General features: G+C 38.7%; 1 protein-coding gene across 3 annotated transcripts in view; it reads right to left on the bottom strand.

Moving 5' to 3' along the window:
* The window catches only part of si:dkey-220o5.5, a 59,674-nt gene that overhangs the window by 37,413 nt on the left and 1,893 nt on the right, over window positions 1–20,368 (bottom strand). Inside the window, exons 2-3 of one of the 3 annotated variants that reach the window (XR_012384733.1) lie at window positions 9,657–9,794; window positions 6,204–6,308 (exon numbers count right to left, since the gene is read on the bottom strand). The exons of 1 other annotated variant lie outside the window; for it this stretch is intronic. Coding sequence is in view for 1 of the 2 variants with exons in the window: in XM_073911124.1 (XP_073767225.1) it covers window positions 6,896–8,161 (1,266 nt within the window). In the remaining variant the exon portion in view is untranslated. Of the gene's footprint in view, window positions 1–6,203; window positions 6,309–6,362; window positions 9,130–9,656; window positions 9,795–20,368 lie in introns of those variants that run through there. One more of the 3 variants, XM_073911124.1, reaches the window with a different exon arrangement.

The raw sequence follows: 20,368 nt of genomic DNA, 5'->3' as shown, positions 1-20,368 counted from the left end.
GTTTTTTTATGAATTCTTCTTTCTCCAACAGGGCTACCATCTAGCGCTTCCACTGCAAGACATGAATCACAAGTGCTGAGAGACAGTTTACGGTATTGTGCGAATTATTTGGCTATGAAATTACCTACAGAACCTGAATCTATAAAAGCAGTGGTGTTAATACTTTCACTGTTGTGGATAATCGCTACAGGAATGAGTACACTGAAAAATGAGAGACTAGTAGAGGGACTCATCGAATGGGAAAAAGTAGGAGGTTGTACGGGGCAAGTGGATTTGACATGTCCAGCTTGGCCGCAATACAGGCAGAGATGATTCTGCAACCTATGATCTCTTTCCTCCTGGGTCAAGCGTGTGAATCCTAGTTGCATGGGTTCATCGTGGGAATGTTCAAAAATTGTACAGAACATGGACCATGGATTTCTCCTACTTCGGATGAGGTGATCGATGCGAATGGCAAGTTCAATGAGTTCATTCAGATTCCTTCCCTCATCACGACAAGCCAGTTCTGATTGCAATTTGGTGGTCTGTCCCTGACGAAAAAGTATTTTCAGGGTGTCTTCCACCCATGTGGTTTGTGCTGCGAGAGTACGGAGGGTAAGAGCATAGTCTTACGGTAGCTGGAGCACCAGGAGCAGTCTTTAGTGTGGGAGCTGGCACTGGCACAAAGGGCGAAGCTGCCGGGTTGGGTGTAAGAAGCTGTTGCATGGCCTTCACCAATTCCTCTGCGAGAGAAGTAATCGTGTCAGCTGCTGATGATGGAGTGCTAGTTGAGTGGCTTGAGCAGATAGTTCGGTTGAGAAATGTGCTACAGCTGCCAGATCCTGTATCGGCAAAGTCTTCTGTTGTGATGAGTCAGAAGCCATTGGATCCATTTGCAAGCGTTATTAGCACAATCACACAAGTATAACAAACAGTGGGACAAACCAGAAATCAGGTCATTGAACAGGCAGAGTTCGGGGCAGGCAGAGAACAATTACAGTTGATGAAACGGGCTAGAGTTTAGTAAACAGATCAGGCAGGAATGGAATGGAAAACGCTCGGTAATGATTGCTGGGCAAATCAAGACTTCACACTCAGAGAGGGTGAAAGTGTGGTTTAAATGCACTGAGATGAAGGGAACCACCTCTACCGCAATCAGTGACACGTAGAATCGCTTTTTGAGTCCGAGAGTCCGATTGGAATTCAGGCGACGGCCCCCTCTGGTGGTGCACAAGAGAAGCAGCCGCGTTCTCACTGTGAAAAGACGACATTGCAGAAAGCACAACCACGTGCTATGTAAATATTATGCAACATCAGATGAGCTAGTTACATAACATAAATTAATAGCTAGATTAAAAAAAAGATAGGCTAGTGTTAATATATTCTGTTAGCATAGATGGAGGGCAAACAAACCCCAGGGTAAGGCTAAGATATTCGCTTTATTGCATTAAAAAATAATATATATATATTTTTTAATAATCCCTGCTTGTTTCCCAAACAGCCAATAACCCTTAACCGGTCAGATTAATATTAATATATATATATATATATATATATATATATATATATATATATATATATATATTAGCGCTGTCAAAATTAGTGCGTTAACGCATGCGATTAATTTTAAATAATTAACGCGTTAAAAGAAATTTACGCAGTTGCAGGTTTTTTTTACTTCCTGTTGTGGTGGACGTGTGTTTAACATGCAAGAAATGTGGATAAATCCAAGGAAGCACTTTTTGAAGGCAAGTTCCAGTATAAAACAATTAGTTGCATCACAGGTTATTCAGAGTTTCATGCAATTTCGGGTGTTTCATTTTTAACTTTCGATTTCTGTTGTAAGTTGATACCGCATGGCGAACAGAAAGAAAATCCTCCGCATTTCTTGACTCGGTGTTGCTTTGGGGTAATAAAATTGCTGCTTAGGCTAAACGGTAGACTTTTAATAAGAGTATAATCTTAATCATAATAAAATCGGAGTATTGGTGTCTTATGTACTTGAACTCAGAAAGTCTCTGTTGAAGTCGCGAGCTGTCAAAGACAGGGCATTACTCTACCTTTCAGCATGAGCCGTCCAAGTTTAGCGTGTTTCCTCATTAAACGCAACGAAAGCTTATGCTTTGCGTTGTTGTGTCAGAATCCTTGTGAAATACAGTAATACTTTAGAATGCTTAGTTTAAGCAAATTTTATGAACGTGATCATGCGTGTTGAATCTGAGGGGAGTCGCCCCAGTATGGAAGGCCGTTGTGTGTGTGTCTGTGTGTGAGTCTGTGTCAGGCCCGTTGAGGGGTGTCAGGGGTGGAGTGAGCGACGTTTCTTAATAGGGGCGTGTGCGCGCGAGACGTACCTGAAGGACGTGGGGGTAAGTTGCATGCGACATAGGCTACCTGAAGAGCTAGAAGGGATGCAGGGGAGAGGCGTGTGCAATGTATTTAACGACCGGTTTGCGAGTTATTAGCATTCATTTGTGGGCATTTGGGAGTCTCTGTGCACTTGCGGGATACTCCTAGTCTTAGCAACTGGGTGAATGTAAAGGAGGATTAAGCAAAATTGTTTCTACTCTATAACTAATGTTCTCAACTCACAGCAATAAAACTTTACTGAGTGCAACAGTTTGTATTCTATTGTTTATTATTATAATTTTTCATTTTCCATATCTGCAATTCCTGTATTTTGGCTTTTTTTTTTGCAATGTTTTTTGCAATCAATGTTTTTTTTAATTGCCATTGATTGTTTTGACATTTAAATGTCATTAACAGGCCTGTGTTTTAATTTCTTCATTAAATATGGCTGTCAAGCCAGGATCTTGATGGTTTATTGTGGGTATGTTGTTTACATGAAGAAATCTGTGTTACAAATAAAACAAAAATTCTATTAAACAATTATATTTTAAATTTTAATCCTAATAAACAATTATATTTTGAATTTACATATTTTTTGTCTCGCGTTTACATTATTTTACATTTGAATAGCCAAAATTACAAGTTTCAGTATCTTAAATGCGATTAATCGAGATAAATTTTTTTTAAAAAGGTGCGATTAATTAGTTAATTTTTTTTATCGATTTGACAGCACTACTAAAAACATGTTATATGGCCCCATAAATGTCCAACGTTTATTTAACTGAAAAGTTTAGCTGTTGAAATTTGCTCATTTTCTTTTTTTTTAAACATTTGTTATTTTTTTTATTAGAAACAATACCGACATTTAAGAATCCATATTTATTTAATTAACTCCCTCAGTCATTCATTTGACTTGTTTATAGGTGCACATATAAAGCGATTTTTTTTTGTGCTACCAAAATACAGCGCTGCATGTAATAAACGTATGCTAAAAAATATATTCTTTAATCTAAACAACTCTTTGGCTTAAACCACTTATTTGTTCACCGCAAATCTTTTTAAATGCATTGAAAAGCAAGCGCATATCATAGCCTTACCCTGAGGTTGTTCACATTCTACCTGTATTAACAATCATGCTGTATTTTAAAATAGCTAATTTTGATGAATTAGCTCTACCTTTTGACAGCTTTTTTTCGTTCTACGCGATTATGCGCGCATTATATTTCACACGCAATGTGACTGAAATTGAAGTTAAAATACAAAATGTACTGAGCCATTACTACAAGTAAAAAAACAAAACAATAATTATACTTTAAAGGAGAAAATTGACGTTTTGAAAAACAAAAAAAACTGAACTGAAACTAAATTATTAAAAATAAACTTATGCTTATTATTTATGTTCTGCGGCAAAATTATTTTTATTATACTTTTAGTAATCTTTTTATTTTTATGCTTTTGATAAAGCAGCATTCAACTTAAGCTCTTTAGACCATGTGCCGGACCGTTTCTAAGTGTTTTGCTGCAATGTCTTTAAATAAATAAATATTTAGGCCTATTTTTATTATTTATTTATTATTCATTATTTGTTTAATATTATGTACAATAATTGAGACAAATGAGATAGTAAAATATAATCAACAATGAAAATTTAAATAAAAAAACAATTGAAAATGCTTATTTAATGACTGTCTTATTCCTATAAAAATAGCAAACACTGAACAGGGGTCCGTTCTTCGTACATGGATTACTCAATTAGCTGGATTTGGATATTGACGATTTGACACGATCCAGGATCGTTTCGTTCTTCAAAGCTGATCCGAGAGTTGTTGTCATAGCAACAGTTCTGCTAGGTCAAACCTGATCGGGAGCAGGTTCAATTCATATAAACAGGATTAGATCGGCTTAGTTCAAGCAAAGATAATACAGAAAGTATGTTCCGAATTCTGATATTTTCTTACAGTAATAGTTATATACACTTGGGAAAATGGTACATATTTTTTAACAATATATATAAAGTTATAGTCATTAATAAAATAAATAAAGTTATGCATATTATTAAAACTTATGCAATCTGCACCCTCGAAATGAAAATACAAAGACTGCCACCTGGTGGTGCAAAGAGAAAACTTATTGATATGAACTTTTTAGATCGCTTTAGTACAAATTGTGTACAATAGAAATGCACAATATGTGACTTTTTAAAAAAAAAAATCAATAATACATTTATGCAGTCATAAACATGTTTTGATAGTTAATATGCCGGTGATTTGATGCTTCACAAAAGTTGCAGATGCCTTTACCAATATCAAAATGCTTTTGTAAACAACCAGTTATTCTTTACACCTATTAAAAAACGGCTGCTATAATAAAGAAAATCTTTTCTAAATGTAGAACTAAATACACTGATTTGCATTGTAATACATGATGAATACTCTTGACACATGAAAGTGTAAAGCCTGCAGCTCACAACAAATGTGGAAGGTTATTGCGTGCAGCGTGTCACATTTAACATCCGTTTACTGCTAATTTGATGTAAGTTTTCTCACATGGATAATTGAATATTAATCAGATGATGTCATTACGCTGCTGTGTCGTCAGCCAATCGTTGTATTGCTGATCATGATTTCGAGGATCGATAGATCTGCCCTTCACAACACACACAGCGATCTTAGATCAGTTCATCCAGATATTCTAATCTGATTCGCGAACTTGTTTGAAGAACCAAATTAGCGAGAGATCAGTTATCAAGATTAAAAGATCCAGGATCTGCCAAATATTCTTAGATCATTTAAGCGAGGTACAAAGAACAGACCCCATCTCTCTATATTTAGGCTAAAAGACTGCTTTATTTATTTATTTAGCCTATTTGTACTTAATGTTTGTCCTTTCATTTTAGTTGTCCTTTATTTCTTCATTCATACTTTCTAAAATGAATCTTTATTGCACCTAACAAGTTTACATATTTCCCAGAGATGGGTTGCGACTGGTAGGGCATCCGCTGCATAAAAACGTGCTGGATTAGTTGGCGGTTCATTCCGCTGTGGCGACCCCGAATTTATAAAGGGACTAAGCCGACAAGAAAATGAATGAAGTTTACAATGATAATAAAGCGTGTTAACAAATTTTTAATGATTAATGAAGGAATTATAATGCTTTGTTTTATCGTTTCATCTTCATTTATAAATACAGTAGCATATTTACAGCTGCTGTATAGGCTGTTTCTGTCTGTACGCATCCCGTCTCTACGTGCCCCCTAGCAGCATATTCACAAACTGCAGTCATACATTAAAAAACACGTGCTTGCCCATTTAAAGCGGCGGCGGTATATGCCACATCGAACTCTCATCTACTGTATGTTACGTATACATCTGACATTTTCCAATTATTATTTTTTTTTTTTTACAATTACTTTTATTTTCTGTTCTCTATTTTTCTGTTTTCTATCCACATTTTAAAGATGTTTTTTTGGTAATGTATTTTTCTTTAGTTTGGCATTTGAAGTTTGTTATATGTATGTCTTTGAATTTGTACTAGATGTTCTACTCTGCCATATTTGTTCAAAGGATGTCAAAATCACAACTTGCATCTTCCATAATTTATCTAACTTCAAATATTGTGTTCCAGGGGTAGCGTTGACAAGACCTATAACTTAAGTTCGTCTGACCGTGTCACATCCAGGCCAGGTTCTCCCCACTCCCAATCATCACAAACGCACCGTTCCCAGTCACCTGCTTCCTAATTAGCCCTGGACCTGCACGTTATTCTCACTGCTTCATAAAACCAGTCACCCCACTCCACTCAGTGTCCGGCCTTATCACAACATGAAAGAGCTGCACTTTCCACACCGTCAGTGTATTAATACTAGTTGCAGGACTTACCTCATTTTCCCATGTGATCTCCAGTGTCTGCATCTCTCCTCTTTAATGTGGCTTCTCCTGGTTCCTTGTCTGGTCATCGTAGTCTCCCCTGTGTCTGGTCTCCTCCTGTATTGTTACATCCATTCTCCGGTCATCTTCATCCAGCCACTGGCATCTATTATATATTTATACTGGCATCTAATTCAATTGTGTGTTCATACATTCTATCCTTGTCAAGTCAGTCTTGTGACAGAAGGCTGGACTTGAACAGCCAGGATGAGCAGTAACGACCCATTTCAGGCCCTAGTTGTCACGTTAGGCGTGATCAAAACCATAACAAAAACGGGAACAAAAGATAGCGGATTCAAGTGTAGATTTTAATATATTAAAGTGCAAAAACAGTGAACAAAAATCCAAAATATCAAAGTGTAAAGTAACAAATAAACAACAAAACAAGAAACTAAGACAGATAAACATGAACTAGATTAAAGCAAGATACGAGGCAAGATCAGGAACAACAACTAGGAAAAACAGACTTACTGGGTACAAGAAAGACAAACAACGCGATGACAAACAGTGGTTGAATGGCAGAATATATAGTCCTGGTAATCACGGAGAATGGAGACAGCTGTGGTTGTAAATCAATGTAAATGACAGACCGGGTGTGTGCGAAAGAATGTAGTTTGTAGTTTGTCCATTGAACTACAGCGCCCTCAGGTGGTCACTGACAGATGTGACATTACCCCCCCCCCCCCCTCTAAAGAGCGGCTTCCAGACGCTCCCAGACTAGTTCCCAGAGGGGGGGCAGAGCGGAGCAGGAACAAAGGGAGGGATGGGAGGGCCAGATCAGGGTGAGTCTGTGGGTCAGGCGCCCGGCAGGAAGCCAGGGTGCAGCCGGGGAATCCGTCCCAAACAATGGTAAGGACCACCAGGGAGGGGCAGGAGGGATGACCCACGGATGATCCTGCAGAAAACAAAAGGCAGGGGAGTCCAGGAGAGCCAGCTGGAGAGGCAACTGGACTGGAGCCGGCGGGACAGGAGGCAGCTGGGCTGGAGCCGGTGGGACAGGAGGCAGCTGGGCTGGAGCAGGCAGAGCAAGGAGCCCGAGCGAGGTCGGCAGAGCAAAGAGCCGGACTGGAGCCGGCAGGACAAGGAGCCGGACTGGGGCTGGCAGGGCAAGACGTCTGGGAGGCGCCGGCAGGGCAAGACATCTGGATGGTGATGGTAAAGCCAGGAGCCGGGCTGGGACCGTCAGGGCAAGGAGCCGGTAAAGCCAGGAGCCGGACAGGAACCGGCACTGTACTGCGCTCTGGGGCTGGAGCCGACACTGGCGGGCGCTCTGGGGCTGGAGCCGACACTGGCGGGCGCTCTGGGGCTGGAGCCGACACTGGCGGGCGCTCTGGGGCTGGAGCCGACACTGGCGGGCGCTCTGGGGCTGGAGCCGACACTGGCGGGCGCTCTGGGGCTGGAGCCGACACTGGCGGGCGCTCTGGGGCTGGAGCCGACACTGGCGGGCACTCTGGGGTATGGGCAGTCCTCTTCCTGCGCGTCCTCCGTCTGGTTGTCTGAGTACTAGGAGGAGCGTTGTAAACCGGAAGAGGAGCATGCTCTGGGACTGGAACAGACACTGGCGGGCGCTGAGGGACTGGAGCAGACACTGGGGTTTCACAGAGTTCCAGGAGCCTCTCCAGAGGCTCCGAAAAAGATGATCTCCGAATCGCCCGACATGGATAAGCCCGTAGCTTCAATCCAGCATTTCTCTTTCCTCCTGCGGCTAGATCAGCAGGCCCCGAAAACAGATCTTGCTGTGAATTACTCAGGCCTCCCTCCTGAGGATTCTGCTCCACCAAGGTGATAGAGAGAGGAGAGCCAGACATCAACAGCGCATGCTCCATGAAACGATAGAGGCTCCAGTCCTCCTCATAAGATGGCATTTGAAATCGGACTGGTTCTAAAAGTCCTTCCCGGAAATACATCATTAACAGCAAGTCGCTGAACGTACTTCAACTCCTTAATGAAACGTTCAACGGAGCGGTTACCCTGCTTAATACGCACTAGAATATTATCTGCTGAATCCATAGTGATCGCGTCGTTCTGTCAGTTAGGCGTGATCAAAACAATAACAAAACGGGAACAAAAGATAGCGGATTCAAGTGCAGATTTTAATATATTAAAGTGCAAAAACAGTGAACAAAAATCCAAAATATCAAAGTGCAAAGTAACAAATAAACAACAAAACAAGAAACTAAGACAGATAAACATGAACTAGACTAAAGCAAGATACGAGGCAAGATCAGGAACAACAACTAGAAAAAACAGACTTACTGGGTACAAGAAAGACAAACAACGCAATGACAAACAGTGGTTGAATGGCTGAATATATAGTCCTGGTAATCACGGAGAATGGAGACAGCTGTGGTTGTAAATCAATGTAAATGACAGACCGGGTGTGTGCGAAAGAATGTAGTTTCACTCAGTGTCCATTGAACTACAGCGCCCTCAGGTGGTCACTGACAGATGTGACACTAGTAGACTCAAACAGGCACCATGAGCACTTCTGCCTTCCACACGATTCCTTCTCAGGCTGTCAATGCCAGTCCCATGGCCCAGCCAGTGGCCTACTCAGGCGTGGTGGTGCTCTCTTGGGGCAATGGGGAAATTTTGAAGTGGGAAAATAATTGTTTCTACAATTGTTTTTTTTTCGGGGGGTTGGGGTTACACCCATGCTACGACTATCATGCCCTGAACAGGATCGCCATCAAAAACAGGTACCCACTTCCTCTCATTCCAGCTAATCTTTACAGCTCCTACAATCTCTGTCCACTGCTTAGGAGCTGTCAGCTTCTCGGCGTGCCTGCCCAACATTGCTCCCTGATGTTCCACGGTGGAGAGGATTGGTGATACCCTCACTGAGTCCATTGCTTGGCTTGATAGTTCGGTCACAGTCCTGCAGGAGACCCAAATGCAAGGGATAAATGTATTTGTTAAAGGAAAAGAATCAGTCGGGCAGATCATCCTTCTTATGGGCGATGCTAGACTGGACAAAAATAAAGAATCCTCCCATGAAAAAAAATGTATGTGAAAAAACTGGACAAACTTAAGGCTGGTGAGCAGATCACAGGGCTTCCAGAGTCATTTATACACAGACTGTGGGCAGAGCAGAGATGAGCCGATGCACAATAGGATGAATACAGACACGGTGAAATGAGACACGACAGAGCTAAACTGGACAAGACAACAAATAATCTTCGAACAGGTAAGACCAAAAAAATTATAATTTAATTAATCTGATTACAATCTAATTACTGGAATTGTCATATTTAATTTAGTTTAAAATCAAATTACCAGAAAAAAAGGTTTATACTAGAAATCCAGCCCTAAAAGTGGCTTCCATCATTTACATTTTGACATATGGGCCATTACATTCTGTCTCTAATACGCATACATATTTACTTTATACAATCAAATGGTTACCTGATTTGTCCTTATTGTCCCGAAGTTTATGTAGTAGCTCTGAGATGGACTTTTTCTGGGCCTGAGCAATATAACTGAGATTTTCACTATCCAAAACCAGTAAAAATGCCTGCAGGTCGGAAACCAGCCGAGCTAGCACTACAAAATCAAAGAAAACAGACATATCTATTATCAGTACACACAAATGATTTTCTCACAGCTTACACTCTAAAAAGCATATGTTAAATATTAGCACATTTCGTGTTGTGACTATTTTAATTAGGTCCAATGACTGATTGAGGCAGACCAGGCCTACTGATCATTTATGATAAACACCATTTATTAACAAGCAGAATCACTGAAGTGAAATACAAAATAGACCTTAGTCACAGCCTTAAGGTGCGATCACACTAGAGTTTAATAATGTAAAATTCTGTTGTGCCGCACTGCGAAAAGAGGCGGGAGTAAACAAGATTATTAGGCTTTAAAAAGCGAGCGATTGCTCCATGTTTTAAATTTCTGTCCAAAGTAGTCATGTTTTGATCCTTGGTTGGTGTCACGCAGTCAAGTGATGCGATATCGCAGGTCAGAATTCACCAAGCTTGAACTTTGCAAAGCAGCGACAAGCGAAACTTGACGCATGACCTACGTTTCTGGTCTGACGCGTTCGTATGAACGGAATTCTATGGGAAGAAAAGCTTAGTGTGACCGCAGCTTTAGTCGCATTCAATCCTCCCAGTGAGAAAAGTCCATAGTGAGATTTGCTGAAAATATTACTTTTGCTAAACCTAACTATTGATGGAGGAAATTAATAATAGTATTTTATTATTATAAAACAGTATGATTCATGAAATATATTTCATTGTTACATAAACTTTTTAAGCAGCTCTTAGAAACCACAAACTCATCCAACCAGGAGGTGATAACAGCCACCCCTAGGTTAGACTTACCATGGACACCATCTTGATAAGCGAACCTCAAAAGGACACAAACAGAACTGGACCCTTTTAAAAATAGCCATTTCTTCTGTATATTCTAGTATGTAATGGTTGTAATGTATGTAATGGTTATGTAATGGTTGTAATGTATGTAATGGTCATGTTTGTATGTTCATGTTCTTCTTACCCTGGGTAGAATGCCATATCTGTGTTAAAAAGAGTTTGTTGATGATTTACTGGTGTTTTACTTTAAAATGTTCTTTGAATCCTTAAACGTATAGTTTAACAACTTACGCTCAAACAACACAACAGAAGTGTTTGGTATGTATGCACAGTGGTTTAAAGAACAACTTTATGCATTGTATTTTGGTATTGCATGTTGAAATAATAAAATCTTTAACATTTCTCTACAACCACTACTCAACAAGCATATGTAAATCATCAGATATCAACAAAGGGCCATAAAATTGGCTTCCCATTGGCTAACTCAGTATGTCTGATAATATTTTTTTTCCAAAAATTTTTTTTTTTGGCTACATTAAAAGCAGTTTTTAATTGTTTTTAAATTCAATTTTAAGGTCAAAATTATTAACCCCTGTAGGCTATATATTTCTTTCATTATACAAGAACTTGCCTAATTACCTTTAACAGCCTTTAAATGTCACTTTAAGCTGTAAAGAGTTGTTTTGAAAAATATCTAGTAAAATATTATTTACTGTCACAAAGGACAAAATAAACCAGTTATTAGAAATAAGTTAATAAAACTATTATGTTTAGAAATATGTAAAAAAAAAATCTTCTCTCTGTTAAACAGAAATTGGGGAAAAAATAAACGGGGGTTGGGGGGACTAATAATTCAGGGGGGTTAATAATTCTGACTTTAACTGTATATATCTTTATCTTTAGTTTCTTTTCTTCAACACTTCTTCACTCGGTCACCAGCCAAAATGGTTTTTCAGTCTAGGTTTTTAGGCCTCACCCAACCTGAGGCCAGGCTTTGGCCTTTTCACTCTTCAAAGACTTTCAGCATCAAGCCAAGTCTCTACTGTGGACAATTCCAACTCATAGCCTCACTGAAATGCTGATCAACCGATCAGAATGGAGAAAAAACCAACAATGACTCATCAGAAAACAGACTTAGAAGTTACAAGAGAACTTCTAAGTCAGCACACTGCGCACACACAAAGCTGTTGTAGTTTTTCTTAATGAAGAAATCTAGTAAACAGACGTGTTGAAAATGGAATTGTAGTATCGGATACATTGTTGTCAGTTGCGCGCGCCACTCCATTCACCTGCTACTAAAGTGGTAATTTTAAATGTTCCTCCTGTCGTCTCTAATGATGACTTTACAAGAGAACTAAGTTTATTTAGTAGGTTCAGAAGTTCTATTAAAATGGTCCCACTTAGATAATAAAGTGCTTCATTGAACAATGCTTCACTTTATTTTACAACCCTCAAATGTGGTATTCACCCTTTAAGTACAGGAAACAAGAGGGAACAAATACTGTATTTACCCTTTAACTACATTGAAGAAGCTGATCTTCAACACACTAGTGTATACTTGAACACTAAGTACAGAGAAAACTACAGCATCAGTTTTTATTGATTGAAGACCAAATTACTACATTTTTCTATAAAGCATCAGCTATACGTTCAATGAAATGCAACAGTTAGTCCCCTCTCTGCAAACAGCAGTAAAGAAGCTAGCCTGTATTAATCTGCATTGAACCCTGACGGTAGGCCTATATCATGCAAGTGATGATAGTAATGTTGAGACATCGATGGCTGTGGTAAGATCGACGAGTAAACATTCATAAGGTAAGTAGTGTATGGAAATATATTTTATATTGAATTGCAGATTTAAAATAAATACAGTATACAATAAGGTTTTATAATTTCACAGGTTTTAAACCTTTTATACATCAAACACCCCATATAAAACCCATGCACTGAATAAGAGTACTAATGTACTTACTCAGGTGCATGGACATTTGCAGGTTACATTGGGTTGTCACCACCCTTGCATAATTCTTTAAATGTATACAATACTTGAAGTAAAGTACATCGTAAAGTAATATACTTACGCATTTTTTGCGTGTTGAATATCTTATTGTTACCCACCTATTACACAAACATTATGGTTTGTTTCTTGCAATTTAAAGAAAAGTACACTGTTATTTCACTGTACTTTTGCACTGTACACATGGTACTTTTCATGTTGAATATCTGGTTGTTACTCTCTCATTATCCATGCATTATAGTTTGTTCCCTTATACCTACGCAAACGTTATTTATACTTGCACTATACATGCAGAAAAAAAATCACCGTTATTTCGCTGTAATTACGAGTAATTTTGGTAATTTTGGTGTTAAATATATGGTTGTTACCAAGCGGCAACCTCCCGCTCTCCCTCGGGAGGCCAATACGGAAGTAACTGAAACTGCAATCCGCTAGTCCTGGCTCCATAATAGAGCAAATTTCAATTGAGCCCACTGTTAAAATGGCAAACTTTACAGCAGAAAAAAAGGTGTTAACAGCCTGGTACAAAGAACGATTTTGGTTCATTAAAGCTAATATTACCCTTCATGACAACTGTGAGGGGGGTGAATTTTTTTTTATAACTCATCCGTTTCCTTTATATTAGGTTACATTAAGTTTGCATTACTAAATCGTGGCCACTTGATTGACAGCTAGGTCTCGCTGTCGCCGTCACTTCACCTGAGCTGACAGGCCCGTGCAGAGACCGTCCAAAAGGCATGTGCAGGATAAATTTTTTGAAGCGTGGGGGGGTGGATGGGGTGTTGTCACGCGCGTTCTGATCAGCTGTGTTGTCGCGCGCGTTCTGATCAGCTGGTTGTCGCGCGCCTACTGAAGGGCGGGACCGAGGGTGTGTTGCGTCGCGAGGGCACTTTAGATCATTTTGGAAGGGCACTTTCTATCCAAGACTAAAAAGGGCATGTGCACTGCACAGGTTGAGCCCTATGTGTGCACGTGCCTGTCAGCTGACTCCGGCAGATTAGCCAGTGATTTCGGCATATTCATCATATTTTTGTTTTGTTTTATGTGGCTTTACACAGTCAGTTGACTTTTGGGATTATTTCATACAATTATCAGATGATATGGGATGCTGTGTGCACTTAATTTAGCTCACAAACCATTCACGTGGCCTCCGTTTCCCGTGTGAGTACAATTATATACTTATATACCATCTCTATAAATATATTTGTTTTATTTCAGATCATTTATCATTTATAATGTTTTTTAGAGCTGTAATGCACTGCAGAATCTGACAGATTGATTAGATGTGGACTGTTGAACAGTCATCCGAAGTGTTAATATACAGTGTTATGCTAAATTTCATCAATAGTCTTGCATTTACTAACACAGACTATATCTGTAATTGGAAGTAATTTGCGTTTTCCTCCAGTAGAAAAACATCATAAGAACAATACTTAGTGGCTCAATGTATTACAGCTGTGTTTTTAGAAGACTAAACATTTTATTGATATAGTGTACAGCCAAGCACATGTGGTCAGACTACAAACGAGTCGCAGGTGATAAAGTATTAAGCGTTTTCCCAAAGTAAAGTGTGTCTGAGCCAGGTCTAAGAAAAATGCCAGCAGGTGTCTGTAGCTCCGCTCACTCTCCGCCTCTTTGCCCTTGTTTGGTATCCCGCCGTAAGTGCGATGACGGGCGAACAAAATGGCGACGGTTGGCCACGCCTACTTGTGGCTTCTTTCAAGCTCTTCAAAAATCTATGGGTGACGTCACGGAGACTTCGTCCATATATTTTACAGTCTATGGTTGTTACCCCCTTATTACCCAAGCATTACAGTTTGTTTCCTTATACCTACACATACGTTCATTATACTTACACTATACGTACAGAAAGTAAACTGTTATTTTACTCTACTTACGCGGTACTTTGTGGGTTGTAAAAGAAAGCGTTACCCAATGTTTTATTGCATCGCACATCACTTCAGGAGGTGGCGTGAATCAATTTAGCTAAACTGTGACATGGTCATCTTGCGGAAATATTACCAACAATCCATCAGGTAATGTTTTCCTTCTCTCGCTGTCAACAAATATTTTTCCTCCAAATCCTATAATGTACAGCACATCGGCCTACGGCAGCTGGATTAGTCCAAAAGGCGCAGTACTTTTTGCAGTTGGGTTTGTTTTAGTTTAACTTAAGATCTTGGTTCATGTCTGTTCTGTATGATTGCTCCTTCTGCTGATAGAGTACTACTGATAGAGTAAAGACTTGTGACTTATGAAAAATAAAAATAGCTGTGGATTTCTACTTAGGACATTGATTCTAGTTGCATTTCACAACTTTTTTTATAGCTTACCACTATCACTAAGGAAGAAAGTCATACTCTGCATTCTTTGCTATCATTTAAGGATTTAACTGATGCTGTTATGCAAATGTAAATTGGTCGTGCCCCTCGGATTGATGGTCTGTCAGTGGACTGTTTTAAAGCGTATAGTGAGGTCATTGGAAAATATTTTCATCAGGTAGTACAAAGATGTTTTAAAGATGATGTACTTCCCACTAGTGCTCAAAGAGCTGTGTTGGAACTGATGCACAAAAAAGGTGATTTGAGCCTTTTAAAAAAACTGGAGACCAGTTTCTATTTGAACAATTAATTACAAATTGATAGCTAAAGTTTTGAAAATAGACATAAATTAGTTTTGGGTGATATCATGCATATATATCGGTTGTATTGTATTCCAGGAAGAGCATAATTTAATCAATTTTTGATCAGAGACATTCTGGAAAATATTGTAAGGCTTCCCTCCACATTTAATGATATTATTGCTTGTATAAGTTTGTAGTAATGATGACAAAAATGTTTTCAAGTAAATGGTATGTTTATTACTATATCTAGATATGTTTATGCACAAATAATAGGGGGGTTGTTTCTTTGGTTGGTAGGTGACCATCAACCTTTTTCTCAGAGGATGACAAGCTGACAAAACATTGCTGTCGCTCTGATACAAGTTTTATTTATGGAGAAAATTACAAAGTACTGCAGTGTTTGTGTGTTCTGTGTTTGTCTGCGATAATTAGACTTACCGAAATGTATATATTCCACACAAGCTGAAGCTGATTGGTCAATTCCTGTCACATGACTTGCGGTGCACTCGCGGACCGGGGTTGATTTGGGCGATTGCATCAAGCAAATGGGTGCACAAGCCGCACAACTCCATTGGAAACAACAAACTTACGCAAACTCTAGAAATACATAATATGCGAACGGCCCCTAAAAGGCCGCTGTCATTTGCAATCTCCATCAATTAATCTTCTTGTACAGACATGCTAGATTCACCTGATTTGTTGACAAATGGGTTGCAAATCCATTCCTTGGCAGTTCGTGGGTCGTTCACTGGACCTTTTCCCCTTAGCAAAGAAACTTTCCAAAGTCTGTTTCTTACTCATTTTGCTGTTTGTGGGTTAAATTTGGGCACCCAACTGACTGCAATGTAACCTATAGAACACGGTTATTTTTCAAAGTAAAAGACTTTTTAAAATAAAAGATTGTTCAGACTCAAATAATAAATAAAACTGAAATAATTAATGATTTCTTGTGTGGCCCGGTACAAATTGTTCCATGGACCAGTGGTTGAGGCGAAAGAGCGATATTAAATGCTCAGCCAGAACAGGAGAGGAAGAGTCGTTCAGGTACTGCTGGCCGTTTTCCCTTGGAGGTTTATTAGCGAGAACAGGGCAGCCAGACCGAACCACAGCGAGCAGGATGACGGGACAAAGTATCAAAATAAAGAAGAGAAAAAAATGAAACCAAAACAAGCTGGTGCTTGGAGTCTGGAGAGACACGACACAACACTCACAGTTGGAAGTACAAGCCTCACGAGCATGTAAAACGGACTGACGAAAGACAAGAGACGAGAGGAGACTAAATAGGGGAGAAATCAAGCAGCAACAGGTGAAGGAGAGAATTGCTAATTGATTACCAGCTCTATAAGGCGGGGAAAACAAAAAGCACACGGACAAGAAGCACATGGCCAGCTGTCAAAACAAAACCACGTGCTCCAAACAAACAAAGACAACACAAACAGGTAAGTCATTCCATACTGGTAACAGTTTGATAGAATGCATGCTTTTGGGTTTGGAAATTTATTTATTTCCCAGATCAAACTTCTGTATATGAAAGCAGCTTGTATTTTTTAAGTAGGTGGTTGGCAAAATCGACCAATAAGGCTACAAAAAGGTATCAGGCAGGGTTGTCCACTTTCAGGACAATTGTTTGCTTCAGCAGTGGAACCACTGTTGTGTTTAATAAGAAAGAAGAAGAAGAAAGAAGTCTGGTTTAGAAATTATTGTAAAAAACAGTAAGATAATGATGTTGTTGATTATTGTATTGGTCTATATAAAAAAGCATCATCTGAAAAACTTAAATGAGAAATCCAAAAGGGTTTTCTAATTTTTTTTGGTCAGGGAAACATTGGTTGTGGGAATCAGTCCTGTATCTAGAGCTACATGAAGCAGGTCAAGGACTTATGGATATACGATCTAAGGTAGCTGCTTTTAGGTTGCAAACAATTCTAAAGTTACTTTATCGTCAGCCTTCAAATTGGACTAGAACAGCTTATTCTTTAGGATGAATTTGGACAAGCATATTTTTTGATGAATTTAAAAGAAATTAACTGCAATTTCCTCTTTTTATGATTCTGTGTTTAATGTTTGGCAAATTTTTAAGGTGGAAAATGAAAAGATATCTAATTAGTCGATTTAAAAAAAAAACTTTAATTTTTAATTCTCACATTCCTAGTGTGATCTTTGAATCACAGATGATATGAACAAATTTGATGAGAGCAGGAATATATAAGATCATCTTAGATTATCATTGGATACCTGCAGAAGAGTTGGCAGTAAGACTTGGAATATTTTGTGTTTCAATAGTACAAAAACTGAAATCAAAGGTTATGTTTCTATTTTGCCACACAAGAGGAAACACCTGATAGTGTCTTCCCTAAGATTAGTGTAACTGAATATTGGTGACTGGCAAAAGGTGGAAGGGAGGTTGCTTTCTTTTAAGACACCTGAATTTGGTCTTTTAATACTATTTCTAAGAAAGCTCTTTAAAAAAAAGACAATAAAACTTTAAAAAGATCTTCCAGAGACTAAGTGGACTGATTTACAAGTTCTTTTCTACAAGGATGTTGGAGATCCCTTTATAAGAAACCTATTTAAAAAAACAATTGGAGATCTACGGTGGAGTACCTTACATTGCATCATAGCAACGAATAGATTTAAAGGACGTTTAGATCTTTTGCAAGGTGAAGAGTTACTTCTGTGACATTTCAGAGACTGAATTTTTATTGGTTGTTCCAGGTTAAAGGAAATTTTAAGCTTTTAAGTTGAACCTTAATTTTGGTTTTTATCTTTAGAAAAATCTGTTTTGCTTGTTTTTGGATCAAAATATAGTGCTCTAAATAAGAAAAAAAATGTGTTAATAAATGTCTTGTTAGGAAAAGCTAAAATGGCCATTTGGTTAACAAGAAAGAATAAAACATTGCTTAGTGGAAGCACTGATCCCTTACTGATGTTTAAGGCTCTGGTAAGAAGTAGGTTAATGCTGGAGTATAAGTATTATTAATTAGTAAATTATTTAGAGTCATTGTTTTCTTAGTGTTTTTTTTTTATATAAATAACCCAGTGAAGAAAGGTTTTAATATGATGTTTTAAAGAGCCCCTATTATACATTAAAAAAGGTTCATAGTTTGGTTTTAAGGGTCTTCAACAACAGGCTGATATGCATGCAAGATCAAAAACACTTTCATTGTCTTATAATATGCATTTATTTATACCAAATTCTTCCAGCGATACGTTTAGCGATTCATTTGTTTCCAAACCCCTCCTTAGCGTGAAGCTAATCTGCGCTGATTTGACCGATGACAGTCTGTTGCAATTGGTCGACGGCATTCAGTGTGAGACAGAGTGAAATGCCCACCACGGCTTATCAACAATATTCAAGTAGTCAAAGTGCATAGTGTATCTCATATTTCAGACCCATCTCCACCAACTAATTAACATATGTGAACACATACAGCCTCTTACAGTCTCAGATATGTTACCAACTACAGAAAAACTACACACAACAGTGATTTTGTCCTTATTTAGGTTCAAAACAACACAAAATATAGCCCACAGTCTGTGAAAAACTCTTATCTGTGTCTGTAATCTTCAGCAGCATGTGTAGCCTCTGTTAAAGAGTAATTCCATCATTCCCTGTTCATATTAGTTCAAAAGGTGAGGATAAAAATTAAAACGGCACGTTTTTTTTTCACGTTTGCTGAAGAAATAATATGCTCCTTTTTTCTGGCTTCTCCTGTTTTTCACGCTTCACTCTCGTGTTTGTCCAAACCACCAAATCACCGTTGTACCAAACCGAACGTACCATACCGTACCACTCAGTGAAAACTGGCCATTAAAGCAGGGCAGTTAAACATCAGCATATTGCTTTACTCTTAACCATGTTACACATTCAGTATTATTCCACACAGTGGCAAAACCTGAACTATTCTTAACCTTGACCCCCACACGTGCAGGAACAGCTAAAGGTGGCCATAGCAATGCCACACGGTAGTGGAACGTGAGCTCACAAACTCATTTAAATTTGTAAACAAAGCGGCCTGCACTGCGTTTTCAACGTGACTTTAGATGCGAAATGAGAATATAAAGGGTAAACCAGATTTACAAGTGACAAAAAACAATTAAATTCATAATTTGCAAGCTAGAAAAAAACAAGCAGGCAGCCATTTTAATCACACTTACACTTGTGAAATGGAGGAAGAAACTGATCCATTCATTCATTTTCTTGTCGGCTTAGTCCCTTTATTTATTGCCACAACGGAATGAACCGCCAACTTATCCAGCACATTTTTACACAGCAGATGCCATTCCAGCCACAACCCATCTCTGGAAAACAGCCACACACACACTCATACACTATGGACAATTTAGTGTCTTTGGACTGTAGGGGAATCCGGAGCACCCGGAGGAAACCCACGCGAACGCAGGGAGAACATGCAAACCCCACACAGAAACACCAACTGAACCAAGGCTCGAACCAGCGACCTTCTTGCTGTGAGGCGACAGCCTTTTTTAAATATTTCTCAAATGATGTTTAACAGAGCAAGGAAAAGGTATGTCTGACAGTATGTCTGATAATTTGTTTCTTCTGGAGAAAGTGTTATTTGTTTTATTTCGGCTAGAATAAAAGCAGTTTTTAATTATTTTAAAAACCTTTTAAGGTCAAAATTATTAGCCCCTTTAAGCTATATATTTTTTCGATCATCTACAGAATAAACCATCGTTACAAAATAACTTGCCTAATTACCCTAACCTGCCTAGTTAACCTAATTAAACTAGTTAAACCTTTAAATGTCACTTTAAGCTGTATAGAAGTGTCTTGAAAAAATATCTAGTGAAATATTGTTGACTAATTCTGAAATCAACTTTACATATGTGTGTGTGTGTGTGTGACATTGCCTTGATACTGTGTGTGATACTGCCTTCACCATCGCTAAAGAGCACGCATTCACTGTGATAAAATGAATTTTGCAGCTAATGAAAAGACCGTTACTGCTATTAAGATGAATTTTACAAAAAATAAGTTATGTCAATATATGTGCAATATCAGACAGCACCCGTGAGAACAGCACAGTTATTATTGTTAATTCAGTTCATCTCATCCACATCAAGCAGTGCGTGCAGGGCCGGTGAGCGCATGCAGATTTTTGTTTATTTGTTAGTTTTGATTAGAGTG

This window comes from Danio rerio, chromosome 8 (assembly GCF_049306965.1).
Source record: "Danio rerio strain Tuebingen ecotype United States chromosome 8, GRCz12tu, whole genome shotgun sequence".
NCBI classification, from domain to species: Eukaryota; Metazoa; Chordata; class Actinopteri; order Cypriniformes; family Danionidae; genus Danio; species Danio rerio.
This window is presented reverse-complemented; position numbering and strand designations above follow the sequence as displayed.